Below are 18320 nucleotides of genomic sequence, written 5' to 3'. Positions count from 1 at the left end.
GGTCTCCTGTGTGGTTCTCAGCTAAGTAGGCACCCGGACTTTCAACCTGAATACAAATTCAGTATTTAGGTATATATTCTCTTACGTATAAAAAAGGAAGTTGAAGTAGCCCATGGTGGGGCACACATGTAATACCAGCTACTAGAAAAGCAGAGGGGAGGTGAGAGAAGGAGTGTGGAGATGAGGGGAAGGAAGAAAGGAAGAAAGAGTGAGGCTTAATCTTAGAAAACAAAGGATTTTCATCTATTTACATGCAACTCAATTCAGCAAGTGTTTATTTCTTCCCATTACATATACTAGTCCTTCCCACTACGTACATAGTCCTCTAACTACAACACTGGCCTCTAGTAACTGCAGGTTAGGAAGAAAAATCCCAGCTTCTGCCTTTAAAAAGCAAAGTCTTAGAATTCTCATAGAAAAAAAAATTTTTTTAATATCTCTTGCCCAAAAATAACTAAAGAGGTAGGGTACAGCCTGTGAGAATTATATGTCAAAATATCACTCAGTTGGTATGTCCAAAGATGAGGACATTAAAGATTAGCAAGAGCTGGGCATGGTGGCGCATGCCTGTAATCCCAGCACTCAGGAGGCTGAGGCAGGAGGATCATTACGAGTTTGAGGGGCTGGGGATTTAGCTCAGCGGCAAAAGCGCCTGCCTGGCAAGCTCAAGGTCGTGAGTTCGGTTCCTGGTACCGGAGAAAAATCAAAAAAAAAAAAAATTACGAGTTTGAGACCAGCCTGGGCTACAAAGTGTGCTCAAGGCCAGCTTGAACTGCATAGCGAGACCCTGTCTCAAAAAAAAAAGACAAAAAAAAAAAAAAGATTAGCAAGAGAGTAGAGTTTCCCTTTTCATATTCTGGATATAAAATAGCAGCAACATTCTTCATCTTTGAGAATAAAAAAAAAAAATTCTACCTGTTTATTTGAATATCAATTTTCTCTACATCTATCTTTTTCTTTTTGAGACAGGGTCTCGCTATACAGTTCAGGGTGGCCTTGAGCTCACTCTGTAGCCCAGGCTGGTCTCAAACTCGCAACAATCCTCTTGCCTCAGCCTCCCAGGTGCTGGGGTTACAGGCGTGCGTCGCCACGCTGGGCTCTATGTTTGTCTTGACTCAGCTCAATTACTCAGACCTATCTAGCTGGTCACTGACACTTCAGAACTTCTAAGACCAAGACAGACAGATGTCTTTCAATATCAAGAATGTCAAATATATTTTTAAACTGCCAACTTTAAATCAACATCAGTATCTCCATATTTAGTGACAGAGAAAAGGTTGGAAACTCAGCTTAGGATCTTCAGTTCCAGCTGTTGATGAGGGCAGTAAAAAGAAAAGTCAACATCGGGCTCCTCAAACAAAGCTGCCCCATTTCATCAAGAAAAAGATGCCATCCTGAAAGACCATTTAAGATATATACTTCTTGGATGGTACTTAAGGTGTTTCATTCATCACTATGTTTTATTCACACATACAAAATCCTGCCTCTCACTGGTAAGCTAATTTTCCTTTGTTTGGAAATAGCAGTCTTAGAATCTTAAAATCCATTCACAAATATGGCATAGCCAGGTTGCTCAGAACCATGCTGTGGCCAGTGGCCAGCCTTCTTTTCTGATATATGTCTCCTATGCACCTTCTAGCCGCTTGGAAGGAGAAACTCATGAATCCAGAATACTTCCAGCTTCTAGCTGTTTCTCAAATGTTTCTTCCTAACTGAGACCAGTACATAAAACACAGGGATGCAGGACTCAGAAGGCACTTACTTGGTCGCGATCCCCTGCGAAACAGCAGCTTTTCATCGTGCATGAATTGAAGTAACCCTGATTGTCAAACTGGAACACAGGCAGGCGGGAGTGGATATCATACAGCACAGGGGGCAGACGACGCCTCAGGGCCAGGAGTTGGGTCCCATTGCTGTTGAATCGCACACTCATGGCACTTTGGAGGGACAGATTGCCACCATAGCGCAAGAGAGAACTGGAAGACAGAAAGTACAGGGATCAGGCATGACGTAGACTCACTAAGTGTCTGTAAAACATACTAAATTTACTTCTTCACATGGACCCAGGGTTTCCTGTCAGGCTTGTGTATAAGACTTTTACCAAGAGGGTGTTTTTAAATAGTAGTTCGAAGGTCTGAGCAAAACGACACCTTGGTTACATTAAAGCAAGTTACTCAAAATATCAGTTCTTCTCTTTCAATTTCTGAAAGACAAATTCTACATAAATTTACAAGGCTAATAAGACATCTTGAAAAAAGAGACACATTAAAACCATGTAGGGCTGGGGTTTTGGCTCAGGGGCACAGCACCTGCCTGGCAAGCATGAAGTCGTGAGTTCGATTCCCAGTATCAAAAACAAACAAAACATGTATTTTGTTTACCCAAGCTAAGTGCACCCCCCTCAATACTCATCAAGACCCCAGCGAAGGAAGTTACGTCCCTTCCAACTGGCTAATCGTGCATAGTATTTAGGCACGTATTTATTCACTGTATTAAAGACACAAAAACTATTCGTAAGAACAACAGATATTGGTTTTTTTTCCTGGGTATTTTTCAATAATCATTACAAACAGACAATAAACGTTTACTTTTTTTTTTTTGGTTTTTTGGTTTTTCTCCGGTACCAGGAACCGAACTCACGAACTTGCGCTTGCCAGGCAGGCGCTTTGCCGCTGAGCTAAATCCCCAGCCCCTAAACGTTTACTTTTGAACTTTTATTCTGCTTCAGAGAATTTTTATGCAGTATTCTATATAGCTTAACCAGAGGGCAAATATTAAAGGAAATTTTACAATTTAAATGCACAGCAAGTAGTACAAGCAAATGAAAAGGGAAAATGACTTATTTTCCAATTCTCAAGTGTATATTTACTTTGAAATATACTTTGGTTAACACATATACTGTAATTTCATTTATCTAACTTTACCGGAGAGAGTGGTATGTACTGATTCACCTAACATTCTGTAGTTTCATAATATTTATAACATCTTTTAAAAAGTCACACAATATGGTCCTAAATAATTTCTCTTGATGACTCAGAAGATAGTTCCGGTGTTACAAGATGGCAATGAACATGAAATTGTACCGTATTAACTTTAAAGGGTGCCTCTGCATTTTATCTTTCTAGCAGTTAAGTTTCTTGATTACCTAATCACTGTATTATAGAGGGAAGACTGCTTACTGTCCATGCCATAGCTATGTTCTCTTTTTGTATTCCAGGTTCAATTCTTAGAGCACTGAACTGCTGGCAGGAAAGTGAATTTAAATGTGTGTGTCAGAATACCGCAGAAAAGAATGCCATGTCAGAGCTAATAACTTGCAGACACTGTTGTTATGGAAAGGATGTGATCTCAGCAATTTTAGAGAAAAAGTTTATAAACACGAGAAATTATAGAGCTAAAAATGTCCTCAGGACACCTGAATTAGAGCCTATCAGAATTATGATTCTTTCGGTAAGATTTTTAAGGAAGAAGTTTTCACAGCATTTCACTAAAACTATCTTGTCTTAGTTACTTTTCTCGCTGCTGAGTTAAAAACACATCCAAAAGTTAAAGGGGAAAGGTTTATTCAGCTCACAGTTTGTAGAGGTTTTAGTACGTAACAGGCTGGCTCCAAGGCAGAAGGGCACACAGAGGTGAACCAGCTCATGGCAGGGAGGAGAGAGCAAAAGCAAGCAAGCAAAGGAGACAGCCTCTTTCTGTCCCTCGCATTGTATCCAGGCTACTGGGATTAGGGCAGTACCAAACCAATCAGTGTACTGACTTAGTAATCACACACTCTTAATCCTAACATCACAAACTCCAGATTTAGCCACTTCTGCAAAAGGCCGACCTATGATCCCATAAGGCTTTGAGGAGATATCTAGACCCAAACCGTAACACTTTTTTTCTGGCAGATTCAGAGAGCATGAAAAGAGATACCCTATGGGAAGGAGAACCCTGAAGCTACAGTGCAAAAGCAACTGCCAGCCTAGCATGGTCATAAAAACACCAACCATGGTTAGTCCTGTGTCTCACATGCTTCCAGAGCAGTCTTCTCACCACAAGAAGGAATGCTCTGGTGCTGCAGTTATATGCAGAGATAGGGTTTGGGAAAACAGCCTATAATCCTCTTATAAGTAGAATGAAAGGGAAAAAAGACTTAGAAAACCAACTCTAGAACTCCAGACATTAAGTCTGGTATCCCTGCAGCCCCCAAGTAATAATCCCTGCAGAGAAATACTCTTATACTGGTACTAAACACAGGTACACTTGCTCACATACACAGAATGAATGACAGGGCTGTTAGAATCCAGGCATTTCCTTTACAGGATGCCCTGGCTACCACAGGCATGTGTGCTAGCTAATGCTGAGCTCAAAAACAATGAGAGGCTTTGAATCCAAGATCAGCATGGAGTACACAAATAAACCAGCATCTGTAGAATCGAGGAGGGGCTGGAGGTGGAAACAAGACTCAACAGAAGGAAATTTGACTGGCCCTACCCACTGCTGCAGCCGGGCCTGCATCAGCTCAAGCACCCAGACAAGAAGCTCAGCCTCTGGCAAACTCCCTTTCCATCTGTTAACAGGAACTTCCGTGGCCCAATCTCATCAGGCCACAGAGGAGTCTGCCCAGGACAGGCATGCAGGCCCATCTTACCCACCCAAGCTCCTTGATTCACCATTTGTAATCTGGCCACATTACAGGCATCTGTTTGTGGGCTCCAAGGCAAGTCACTAAATCTTCTCTGGCCTATATTTTTAGACCTCTCTATACAAAGTCACAGGCCTCCTGTTCTGAGAGGCAAAAGGGAGGTCCTTTGCTAGGGGAGAAAGCTCTGAACAGTTTCTGCTTGAGGTCAGAGTGGCTTATAAGGATATGAGACAGATTGTATTTCCCATAACAAAAATCCTAGAAGATGTGAGAAATAGGTAAAAAGTGAGCAAATTCAGGGAGTCACAGTCCATATTGCTCGCATTCAAGTGTATTTAGGGTCCCAATAATCCCTTTTCTTTTATGAGTTGGAAAGCAGGGAGGCAGCTGAAGAATCTGGGCTTTCTCTTTTTTTATTTCTTTGCTTTGTTGCCACTGTTTTGTTTCTGAGACAGTCTTACAATGTTGCCTAGGTTGACTTCAAACACTTAGGCTCAAGCAATCCTCCTGCCTCAGCCTTTGGAGTAGCTAAAGATTCATGTATGTGCCACCATGCCTGGTTTTTGTTTTTCTAAAACAGTATAGTCAAAATCTGAAATTTATCTAAAGGGAACCAGAACTAGGAAATGAATGAAAATATAATGTGACCAGGCATGGTGGTACATACCTGTCAACTTAGTACTTGGGAGGCTGAGGCAGGAGGACTGCTGTGAATTTAAGGCCAGCCTGGAGCAAAATCCTGTCAAAAATAAAAAACCCACAATGTAACTGAAAAAGTTATCGTTTCCTGAACATGATTTGCCACTAAGCTTTTTCTGGCTTGAAAGTTAATTATGAGTTCAGTATGCTTGCTGAACATCCAGACATTTAAGTCTGATTGAGGTTGGCAAAGGGCTTGACTAAACTTTTTTTGAGACAAGGTCGCCTCGAACTCGCAGCAATCTTCCTTTTTAAACCTGCCAGTGCTGGGATTACAGGTATGCACCACTACATCGGCTTGGCTAAATTTTTGATAAAGAAATCATTACATAACCAAATGGCATATGTGGCCCATCCACAAAGCAAACATGGCAGATACAACAGCGTTCCTCATCTGCATCCTCCAGAGGAACATGCCCAGAGCTAAAACATTTTTGGTTTTGGTCCAGGGAGCCCACAAGTCACACAGAATCAACCCAGATCTCAGTGTCGTAACAGATGTCTTCAGGAATACTCATAACTTTCCCACAGGATTAAATCAGCTCAATTCTCAGACTCCGTGGCTTATTTAAACTCCCTTTACCACAAGCTTTGTGACTCGGTGAGGAGTTTGGTAGGCAGCTATCTAATCTTCATCTCACACAGTATCAGGCCTGACCTCAGAGCAAGAGTTCAGTGAACAACGGTTGTCAGGAAAAAGAAACAAGCAAGGGGAAGGAGGGACATGGAGGCGGCAGTTACTGCAGTAACTCACAGCAACAAAGGCACAGAAGGTGCAGGAACAGCACAGAAGGCGTGGGTGGGAAGATATGCAGGTAAACAGGCAATCCCTGCGGCAGGAGGAGAAGCTGGTAAGTTCTCTGAGAGTTAGAGAACAAGGCCATAAAGCTAGAGGAAAGAAAAGCTAGGGGAAATAGCCTAAGCACAAAGGATTGGAAAACAAAAACCACAATTTGGTACTAAGAACGCCTATACAAAAAGTTGAAAATAAGAGAAGACAGAATGATCAAGTAAAGATTCTTTCCTCAAACTGCTGACTGATGAGACAGAATAATATAAGAGGCTCGCTTGTCCTATACAGGAACCATGCATCTGAAAACCAGTCTCCTCTGGTTGGCAGTAACATGAATGCCTCAAAACAAAGGCTTTCAAATATTTTCATAGTTACCCTTTATAATAAATTCATTTTATACTCCATCCCAGTACACCACATTTAGCAAAAACTCACTCAAGAATGTTTACTACCTGTTATATGCAATGCACTGACTTTCTACTTTTTTTTGTAGTTATTAAATGCTTATGCCCATCTAAAATTGATTTCATGATGCAGTAGATTTTGGAAAGAGCTTGCTGCCTACTCTTCTTGCTTCCATTCTTTTTTTTTGAGAATGAGTCTTGCTTTGTATTACAGGCTGGCCTTGAACTCAAGGTGATCTTCCTGCCTTAGCCTCTGGAGTGCTGGGATTATAGGCATGTGCCACCATGCCCAGTCAAGCTTCCTTCTTGACTCATGCCTCAGTTTATCTCGAACAAAGTAGCCAGAGAGATAATGAGCCATGAATCCAATCACATGAGTCCTTTGCTGAAAACTCTCCAGTGGTTCCCCAACTAAACTCCTTACAATACCCAAGACTATACAATCCCTTCTACCCTCCTGTTTGTAACTCTACCCCCTATTCTACCACTGTCTTCTTATCTTACTCTACTTCATCTGCATGTTGCCCCATTTACTGTTCCCTGATGCTTCTGCTACAGGGCATCCTAGCTTGTAGATCCTGCAGCTTGAAGGTTCCTCCCTAAATATGAGCATGGTTCATTCACATTCCTCTTTATTCAAATACCCTCAAGCAGGCCTTTCCTACATCCTATGGAGAAATGTGACCTCCGCAATGCTCCGTGTTCCTCACCACTTCATTGTCTTTTACTGCATCAATCACCAACCTACATACCGTGTTATTTTTGCATAATTGTCTTTTCCCACTATTAGCTTTTATATTTTTTCCTTGTGTGTTGCAAGTGCTTAAACAGTGCCAAGTACATAATAAGGACTTAATAAATAGCTGTTGAACCAATGATCTAATAATAGATCATGAGCAACAGTTTTGAAAAGCTCTTAGAACATTAAAAAAAAAAATCTCCACTGAAGTTCACATGGTTCTGACATTTGTCTGCTCATAAAACCCAATCTTGAGACAGGTACAGAGCAGCATAATTTTTTTTTTTTTAAACAGTGCTGCAGGTTGAACTAAGGGCCTTCACACTGAGCTTCATCCCCAGCCCTTTTTTATTTTGAGACAGGGTGTAACCAAGTGGCTAATTTGCCCAGGCTGGGCTCAAACTCACTACTCTTCTGCTTCAGCCTCCCAGAGTCCTGTGAACACAGGCGTGTGGCACTATACCTGGCTAGGAGTCCTCTTCTCATAGGCACAGAACCATGGCCCACAAAAGTGATTTGCCAATGACCATCTAGGTCTCCTACGTTCCATATGGCACTACCATACGGTCTTCAAGAGAGGTAAATCCACCCATTTGCTAATCATAATAAGCAGCCAACAAAAAGAAAGCTTTTACTAGATCAACAGGTACTTTAATTATATCATGGACTTTAGGCAAATTTCTGATATTTGCAGAGAAGTTCAAAAAGAAAACTGATAGTTTTTAAGACACCAATCACAAGTTTAAAAAAACAGACTCTTCTATTTGGTTTCAGAAAGTGACCAATGAATTCTGCAGGTACTAAACACATGTCCTACCCAATTACATTTAAAAAGTGAAGAAGCTAGGAATGCTGGTGCACACCTATAATCTCAACACTCAGAGTATGAGAGAAGAGGATCGCCATGAGTTCAAGGCTGGTCTGGGCTACATAATGAGCTCAAAGCCAGTCTGAACTACACAGTGACATCCTGTCACCCCCACCTCAAAAAGTGAAGAACATACAGATTGATGGATGTACTGAGTCAAGATAAGATATGTTAATTGTAGAATTTAGGTTATTTTTATTTTTCTCATATAGATTTCATCTTATTTCCCAAGTTTTTCTACAATAAACATGAACCTCTAAAGTCAAAAGAAAAATTATTTCAAAATATCTCTTTACTCATCACCCCCTCTTTAAAAAGCTGTTATTTTTAGTTACTTTCTTGCTGCTGACACAAAATACCTAACACCAACAAGTTAGAAGAGGAAAGGTTTATTTTAACTCACTGTTCATAGAGCTTTCAGTCCATAGCTGGCTCCAAAACAGGGTGGCATGGCAGAGGAGAAACAGCTCATGGCACACCAAGCAGGAATCAATGAGCCTTCCTTTTCCTTTCCCTTTTTATTCCATCCAGGCTACATGCCAAGTGGTTGGGGCCACCCACAACCAGAGTGGGTCTTCCCTCTTCAGTAAATTCGACATGCACACCCAGAACTGTGCTAGACCAATCTGTACACTAATCCAGTACAGTACACCCATGATCCAGTATCACACACCCATGATCCTGTCACTCCCAAAAGCCCCACCTATGAGTGCATGAGGCTTTGGAGGGACATCTAGATGTAAAGCCATAACACTATTGAGAGAAAACTTTGAGAAGAGTATGAGCACAGAAATCTAAATAGGCTTTTAAGGGAAACCTCATGAAATAAACTGCCCCATAGGGTTCTGGTACAAACATTACTTCTAAAATTAAGTTATTTCAAATTCATATGACAACAGTCAAAAATTCTTAAAGGACTGAAATTTTTAGTGCCTCTCATCATCCTTCTCAATGAGAGAAAATCACATTCCTCTTCTGATAGGTTTCTAGGTATTAAACAGGCCTCCCTTCAGTAGCAGTGAACACAGTATTCAGGCTAGGTCTGAATAGTATTTTTCTGTAAATCCAAAGTATCTATAAATAAATAACTGGCAAAGTTACATGATCAGAACAGACGAGATTCAAAACACAACGTACTTTATGCACAATTAAAAACATTAGCAATGTTCTCAGAAAGTTTTATATACATGAATAAATTTTGGGTAAATGAAACAGATTATTATTGAGAGTATACTGAAAAAAATTGCATCTTAAGTGTAAGTGGTTAAGCCTGAAATCACAAAAACAAAATTTCAACTATGAAGAATTTACTGAAGTAACTTTATCAAGACAGACAGCCCTGAAAAAGCAGTAAGTGCTTCACTAAACTTAATTTACAAAATGTTTTCATGTACACTGGAGTGTCTAATTCTTATGGTGCTCCTATAAATTACATGCTATGTGTATGTGTGGCAGTAAGGCAATCTTCCTTTCCCAATGGAGGAGACCAATGTCCTGGGTGATTATGTTACTGCACACACAATCAATAAGCACTGGAAATAGGATAAGCATTTTTTCCCTACTTCTTTTCTTTTTTTTTTTTTTTTTTTTTTTTTAGTTTTTCTCCGGTACCGGGAACTGAACTCACGACCTTGCACTTGCTAGGCAGGCGCTTTGCCGCTGAGCTAAATCCCCAGCTCCCCTACTTCTTGATTTAGTAAGATTTCACAGAATACACTGTGAGGATGGATTACACCACCAAGTAAAGAGAACAGCATCATATTGCAACACATCAGGCCGAAAGATTCATCTAAGTAATCACTTCACATCTTTCTATAAAATTCAGTAACTCATTTGTTCATCCATGTTTATTAAAACATTTATTGAACAACAGTGCCAGGCAAATTGACTGAAGATGAAATAAGAGGAATAAAACACCTTCAGTGACTAGTGTGCAACAAGAGACTCAAGACTTTGCTGCCATAACACGAATGGTGTTGTAATAAGGGGAAGACATGCTCTGAGGGGACAGAGGAAGAGTAAGTACCCTGCACAGGAGTGGAAATAGCCAAGAAAGACTTCCTGGAAGAACAACCTAAAACGATCGAGTCAAAGAGTTGACTAAAAAAACTTCTTTTAATATAGGGTCTTGCCAGGTGTGGTGGAGCACGCCTGTAATCCCAGCACTCAGAGGCTGAGGCAGGAGGACTGCTGTGAGTTTAAAGCCAGCCTGGGCTACACAGTGAGACCATGTCTCCAAAAAAAGTTGCCTAGGTTGGTCTCGAACTTGCAGTTCTCCTGCCTCAGTCTCCTCACCAGGTGTGCACCACTGAGCCCAGCTCAAATTCTTTTTGCCTTGTCTTCGTTTTGTTGGGGGACAGGGTCTCGCCATGCAGTTCAGGTCAGTCTTGAACTCACTATATAGCCCAGGTTGGCCTTGAACTCACAATGATCCTCCTGCCTCAGCCTCTCCAGTGCTGGGACTACAGGTATGTGCCACCATGCCTGGCTCAAATTCTTAACTAGCAAAATAAATAAAGTATGCTAATAGATATAGGAGTTCATTTACTATTCTACCTTTATATATATTTGCAATTTTTTTACCATACAATTTTTTAAAAAATAAAGTCAACCCTTGATTTTAAAATAAGAAAGTCCATTTGATTTAGGGTTTTGGTACATCTCCTTATGAATATCTAGATATGGTCTGTCTACAAGACAGACTTGAAATGGTACATATTTCCAGATCTCCCATCCATTTGCTAGACATTCCCCTGACACTGTGGTCTGAAGCTGTGGCTCTTAAGCAACATTTCTGTTTGGAGTGAAGGAATGGAAGGGAAGCTCTGCTGTAAAACCCAAAGACTAGATCTAAGTGAACTTGGTACCAAATTGAACAGGGACCTCTAGGAATACCCAGTTTCCACCATGCAATATAAGCACAGTTGGTAAATCACCTGAGCTATTTGTTTTAAAATGGGAGAGTCACAGGTCCCATGCCAGCCCTGAAGGAAGGGCTTCAGGAAAAAGAAACTTTAGCAAGCTCACCAGGTGATTCTGATCTTTCTTAAAGTTTGAGATTACCTGGTTAGAATACACTCCCCATGCCCCCTGTGTAAAATTGATTTTATAGCTCCATCTTGTGGCCTAAAAGATAGAAAGTAAGTCAGTGGAATACAGTACCTGGCTTTCTTCCACATAATTGAGAGGCTGTTAAAGCCCAACAATAACCCTTATACTTCCTCTAAGGATTTATTTCTTAGCTACTGTATTTTGATCTATGCCATTACACTCAGGGAAACATTAAAGTAAGTTACCTTTGAAAATGCAGATTTTGGGATGAGTATAGTAATACCCATTCACTCAATATTTGCTAAATTTCCGTAATATGCCAAGCATTGTGGTAGGCCCTAGAGATTAAAGATGTATAAAATATTGTCCTGCCCTTAAAAATTCACAGGAAAACACAAGTGATAATACAGATTAGCATAAATGCCTCCTTTCTGAGATGCACTTCCTAAGTGCTGGGAAGAATATCAAAGACATAAACAAAATGGTTTAGCTAGAAATAAGACATATTCACTTAACAACTAACATAGCAAAGAAGCAAGTGATACATGCAACATAAATGCCACAAACCAGAAGTACTTTGCAGAGATTCTGAATAGAGAAACCCTCCCCTTAGTACTATGGGTAAATTTTATTAATTAGATATATACTCTGTGCCAAAATTGTCCTGGGTGCCTGGGACACGGTTAAGAAAGGAAGCTCTAAGAGTGTGTAGCAGAGTGGTCTAGCATCTTCCTGATGGGTTACCATTTTACTTTTTTTTTTAGTACGGTCCTGGGGATCACACCCAGGGCCTCACATATGCAAGACACACATTCTACCATGAGTTAGGCTCCAGGCCCTATTTGATTTTGGTAATTAGGAAGTGAATGGGTTTAAAAAAAAAAAAAAAAAATCAATGAAGGAGAAATTTTCCTTCATGTGTATTTGTATGTGACAGGAATAGTACAAGCAGAGGAGACTGGCAGAGAGAAAGGACAAATTGTTTAAGGAATTTTAATTTTATCCAATAAATACATCATATATTCTTTCCAAAATTTTTTTCTTAGTGCATCTAACATTACAGGTTCTGGGGACAGGAAGGTGAACAAAGAAGCCCGGAAGTTCCTGGACAGGACAATAGCAATAATGATGTTTAGGGGTATGTGCTACAAGAACAGGTACGCCGAGGAGCCAGTGAAGCTAGCACATTACAGTAAGAGTGGAATGGGCAGGGGCTTTATGAACAGAAAAGAGGGACCACCAACCCTAACAGTGAGCAGAGGGACACAGGCCAAAGAGTTGGACAGGACTCTTGAGATGAGTTACTCCAGGGTGAGTACAGGAGTGACGACGACATTCTAAAAACAAAGAAATGCCAGTGAGAAAACAAAAGCTTCCAATAAGGGTTTCAGTGGACGGATCACTCATGAGTACTATGTGGGCATGTACAGTAAAGATGACTGGACCGGAGAAGAGACAGAAAAGAACTGCTAACTAGAAGTCAGGTCCTTGACTAATCCCTGACGACCAAACTCCAATGAGGCTCAATTTTCTTTTCTTTTCTTTTTTCTTTTTTGTTTTTGAGACAGGAGCTCACTATATAGTTCAGGGTGGCTTTCAGCTCACTATGTAGCAGGGTGTGTGTAGCTTGTGGTGATCCTCCTGTGTGTGTGTGTGTGGCTTATGATGATCCTCCTGTCTCAGCCTATGAGGCCCAGGTTTTCTGATGCCGTTTTCTACAATACCATCTAAATGCTGGGTCCTCTTGACATTCTTCTCTCTACTGTTCCTTTAAGCTAGCTCCTTAAAGACCTAATAGCAGGGGTGTAGGGGGCACAAAAGAATTAAGATGTATTATGTACATATACCAACGCTCCATGATGAATGTAATCATTATGTACTGCAAATGCGTACTAAAAAAAAAATTAAAAAGCTGTTGATGTTGCTACAATCACTGGAATCACTGGAAAGAAGGTAAATACTTGAAGCTAATAGTGGCTTTGGGTTCTTTTTTTAAAAACGTACTTTAATATACAACATAATACAGTAAAGTGTACTATTTCTATGTTTATATAGCTCAATAAATTTTTACATAAGTATACATGGATAAAACCACTATTCAGATCAAGGTATGATTTCCTCAGTCAACCTTCACCCCATGGTAAGTGCTGTTCTGACTTCTATAACCTTCCCATTCTTGAACACCATGCAAAAGGAATTATACAGTACAGACTCTTATGTACCTGGCTTCTTTCATTCAACATTATGACTATGAAATTCATCCAAGTCAATGCATGTATCTGTAGTTTGTTCAATATTGTAGTGCATGGCTATTCCATGGTTGACTTACTCATTTTCCTTATGCAGACATTTAGGCTGTTTCCAGCTTTGGGCCATTATGAATAAAGCAACTGAGAATATTTTTGTATATGTATGTACTCATTTCTCCTAGAATCACTGAAGAGTGAAATTGCTAAGTCATTCATTCATTCACTCATTCATTTTTTGTCTTTTTGAGGTAGAGTCTCACTATGCAGTTCAGGCTGGCCTTGAGCTCACTTTGTAGTCCAGGCTGGTCTCAAACTCGCAACGATCCTCCTGTCTCTGCCTCCCAAGTGCTGGGATTACAGGCATGTGCTACTACACCCAGCCATATATTTAGTTTTAGTAGATAATGACAAATAGTTTCCTCTAATGGGAGTTTCATCTGCTCCACACCCCTGTCAACACTATAAGTCTTTTTCTTGCTTTTTTAAAAATAGCATATAGTCAGAGAGGGACTGAGTTCTCAAAGAAGTCAGTGAAAGGTAGAGACAACAAAAGTGTGGCTGGAGGCACGGCAAGGCCGCAGGACTAAAGTCACAATGGCCAGACTTGCAGACTTCCCTAAAAGATGAATGGAAATTTGGGATTATATTATAATTGATGTCACCCAGCCCATTAAGTCCAGAGATACATCAGATACCTGATGGGTGACCAGGCCATCGGGGCCACTCCCTTTTTCAAAATGTTCCTGTTTTAGAAGCCATAAAAAAAGCCAAGGTTAATGATGTCAGCCATGTGCCCTTGCTACAGGCCCCACATCCCTATTGGATCAATATAGCTAAGTGGCTGTACTTATAATCTTACTGGTTGACCATAGTCTGACCCATGTTGTACTCATCTCATGATTTTTTACCCACTTCCTGATTTTGCCCCATAAAACATTCTTGGAGAAATTACCTCAGTGTCAACCCACACGGGATCCCTCCTGTCTTTCAGGAGCTATTCCTATCTCCTAATCAACACTCCCTACTCTTAACCTCCTTTGCTCTTTGGAATTCATTCTTTGATTTCAGGGGACACAAACTTGGCACATCTGACACCTAGCAAGTTCAGAGTTATTTTTCCTGTATTGATGCTAAATAAAATTAATCAAACATAGAAATTTAACTATCACATAATTTCTCTAATATGAGAGACCCAAAATATTAATAATTTAAAGAGCAAAACAAAAGGGAGATGGTAGGAAAAGGGAGGTAAATTCTATGGAGATGAGATAGGGATCTAGGAAAGGAAGGATAGAAGCACGTGGGCAGCTGAAGAAGAAGAAAGGTGACTAGAATGTGATCAGTAATGTATGTGTATGATTTCCCTAAGGTAGATGTAATATACATGATTTCCGTAAGACATGTAAATGTTGTGTATTGCAAACATTTACAAAACAATTAGAAAATAAAACATTTTTCCTTTTTTAAATAAAAACAGCTGGGCAGGGGGTGGCACATGCCTGTAATCCCAGCACTTGAGACGTTGAAGCAGGACTGCCTTGAGTTCGAAGCCAGCCTGGGCTACACAGTGAGTCCAGGTCAGACTGAACTACATAGTGAGACCCTATCTTCGAAATAAAATAAAAATTATTTGTAACAATAAAAAAATCCCCAATCTGACCAGGCTGCCAGTAGTGGACACTGGAGCCACAGACTGCGAGAGTGCATCCTCAGAAGCACCTCCTCTGGGCCTGGCTCAGGGATGGGGCAGCTCTCCAAGGGAGGGTTCCTGGGTCCATGCACCACCCGGGATGGGTTCTCAGTCTTCACTGCCACCACATAGCTCCGGGCTCTGGTGGTGGAGACTGGAGTGTGCGGGACACACAGTGGTTCTGTCCAGGGCCCTTCAAGCAGTCCAGGCGGGAGGGTTGGTGCTTGCCGGGTGGGCCCACAAGGCTCAATTTCTCTCTTTTTTTTAACCATTTGCAATATACAGTAATAACTTGTTGTGGTTTTAATTTTCAGTTACTTCTTGAGTAACCAAGTTGACTACCTTTCAAACACTTATTTGGAATCTTGTTTGGTGAAGCACCTATTCAACATTTCACTTGTTTCAAAATTTGAATTTTATCTTTTACTGATTTAGTTTTTTCGATCCCCTAGATATGAATTCTTACTCAATATATGTTCAATATACTATGAATGCATTACTTGTCTTTGGCCCATTTTGTCATCTAATGGTATCTTTGATAAACAGAAGTTCTTAATTATAATGATTTTTTTCCATCATGTATTTTTTTTAGTCTTCTTTAATAAATTTAAGAAACTTTTGTCTACTGCATGGCCTTGCATTATGAAAGAAAGGAGGCCAAGGTCAAGACAGCCTCATCCTTTCCTTTTTGCAGTACTGAGGTTTGAACCCAAGGCCTTCAGACTGAGCTACACCTCTAACCCTTTTTTATTTTATTTTTTAAATCAATTCTACTGGTACATTTTAGTTACACATAATGATCACACGCATCATAGAGAATTTGTACCTGTACATGATAGAACCTTTTCCCCATTCCTGTGCCCTCTCTCAACTCCTCCTCCTCTCCTCATTTACAAAAACATTTTTCCATGTTTTCCTTCTTTTCTCATTTTTTAAACTTTTCCCTTCTTTCCTTTCCCCACCTCGCTTCTCCCTTGTTCCCCTCCCCATTTGAACATTTTCCTCCTATTTCACAATATCTATTATACATTTTGGTCCTTATCTACACTTTTGGTGTCTGATTTATTTCACTTGAAGAGTATGGACTCAAGGTTCTACCCCTTTTTAAAAATTTTGACACAAGGTTTTGCTAAGTCAATAAATTGCTTGTGGTGAGCACAAACTTGGAATCCTCCTGCCTCCACCTCTCAAGAGTTCTGGGATTATAGGCATGCACCTCCATAGCCAGCTTTCAGTCTTTAAATTTTAAACAAACATCAAAGTTTGCTAGGCTCTGATATTAAACCCCTGGGCTCTATTTTCCCATAACAGTATGCGAGAAACCGTGAAATGCGATATAGCAGAGACTGTCCAGCTTGTTCAGAAGGTAAACAATTACTTTTAATTTGATCAGTACAGAGCAGGGACAGCACAGGTCCCACAGAACACGTTTAACCTAGAGATCTCTCACACCAGATCAGGTCCAAAGAGCAATTTCCTCTGGCGGTAGAAATACACACTCACTACCTATTTCTAATGTGTCATTTATGCAACCCCTAAAAGCACCATCTTACCTGTTAAGTCTTTATAGGGATTCATGGCTTGCTGCAGTTTCACTGTTCACTGAGAAAGAACTATTCTCTGTATTATCCCTGTCAAAGCAAGACACTATTACCTATCACAGAACTGACAGCTCCTGACAGAAAATGAAAAGATCAGAAGGGGAAGAAGTGATTTAAAAAGAGACAGTTTAAAAAGGCAATAAAAAGGATGAGACAAACAGAATGACAGCAAGGGAAATTCTGCTTTTCTTGAGTTCTCTACATATTAGTGGATCATAGTTCTGCCACTGAAGCAGCTCAAGCAAGACATAAATGGGAGATTGGCAAGGACAAATGAGGATAGTTGTGAAAAAACAGCAGAATCTAAGTAAGTGAAACCTTGTTCAAATATGCAATGTACCCTTGTAAATATGAAGACTCCTCTTTTAGTCAGTTATACTAAAATTTTCCTTTCCCCTAGCCCATTCGCCACACTAAAATTCCTAAAGCTGACCTTTCCAACTCCAACATCTGCAAGGCCAGGCAAATTATATAAATAAGAGGCTATACCCGTATTAAGACATCAAGAAGCGGTGAGACCCTCAACACATCATAAGGTTTAAAGGAGAACCTATGACTCAGTTTTGCCTGATGTTACAAGCAAAGAGAAAGGCCCAATGATAATAGCTTTGACTTTTTCAAGAGATGTTAAAAATGCAATTTTTCTGTGTAGTTTACTGAACTCTATTATATCATGTATATTAAGTTATCTCTGTGGGTTGAATCTAGCCTATAGACAGCTAGTTTCCAACTTCTGTTCTAAGGCTTCCCAGCAAAATAAACAGCACATACAGGTTTCCATACTTAGAAAAGCAAGAAACCCGGGAGGGCAGCATATAGATAGAGGCTGGGCAGGAGACAATGTGAAGAGGTGAGCTTTTGTGCTAGGGTTAGGCTCAACAGGAAGCACCTGTGGAAAGAAAGGAAGGAAGGAGGAAGGGAAGCAGGAATTTTTAAAGGGGTGCCTCCTAGGAATAGTCTAAAGAACTTCACAGTTGTAAAAAGTTTGTACTGGAAAAAATAAAATAACAGGAATTCTGAAGAAGTTCTACTCAGAGAAGGATAGGGGAAAGAAAACTAAAATGTGGAGGGACACCTTCTGACTTAGAAAAAGAGAAAGAAGAGAGTATGGTTATCTGTTATATACATTCACAAACACAAGTTATTCCACCTCTCTATGCCTTTATTTCCTTACCATTAAAATAGTAACAGAACCTATTTCATAGGGCCATTATAAGGATTTTTTTTTATTTTAAAAATAAAAGGAGGAAAACATTAACAGACAGACAACATTTTATAAAATAGCAAAAGAACAGTACAGACAACACAGAGTTACAAACAAAGTGGTAGGAAAATAACAATGCTTCTTGTATTACATACTGATATCTTCAAAGTGGTTTCTCATGAATACAGATAGAGACATGCAATACTGATCAATCAAGGACTCACTGACATTTTCTTTCAGCAAAGAAATAAAGAGAGTAGAACAACTATGCTAACTATCCTGTATATACATACATACAAAATTTCTCCTTTCCCTTCTCTTTTCCCACATCCCAATTGCCCTTTACCCTTGAGTGTTTTCCTATCATTTCACAATGTCTATCATACCTCCTA

At 40.1% G+C, this 18320-nt stretch overlaps 1 protein-coding gene across 2 annotated transcripts in view; it reads right to left on the bottom strand.

Moving 5' to 3' along the window:
• Window positions 1–18320, bottom strand: part of Dcaf5 (DDB1 and CUL4 associated factor 5) — a 105739-nt gene that overhangs the window by 40536 nt on the left and 46883 nt on the right. For both annotated transcript variants that reach the window (XM_005399043.2, XM_005399044.2), the window contains one exon: window positions 1763–1976. In XM_005399043.2, coding sequence (XP_005399100.1) covers window positions 1763–1976 — 214 coding nt within the window. The remainder of the gene's footprint in view (window positions 1–1762; window positions 1977–18320) is intronic.

Source organism: Chinchilla lanigera, unplaced genomic scaffold (genome assembly GCF_000276665.1).
Source record: "Chinchilla lanigera isolate Chin_1 unplaced genomic scaffold, ChiLan1.0 scaffold00065, whole genome shotgun sequence".
Lineage (NCBI taxonomy): Eukaryota > Metazoa > Chordata > Mammalia > Rodentia > Chinchillidae > Chinchilla > Chinchilla lanigera.
The sequence above is the reverse complement of the archived record's forward strand: the minus strand, read 5'-3'. Positions and strand labels throughout refer to the sequence as shown.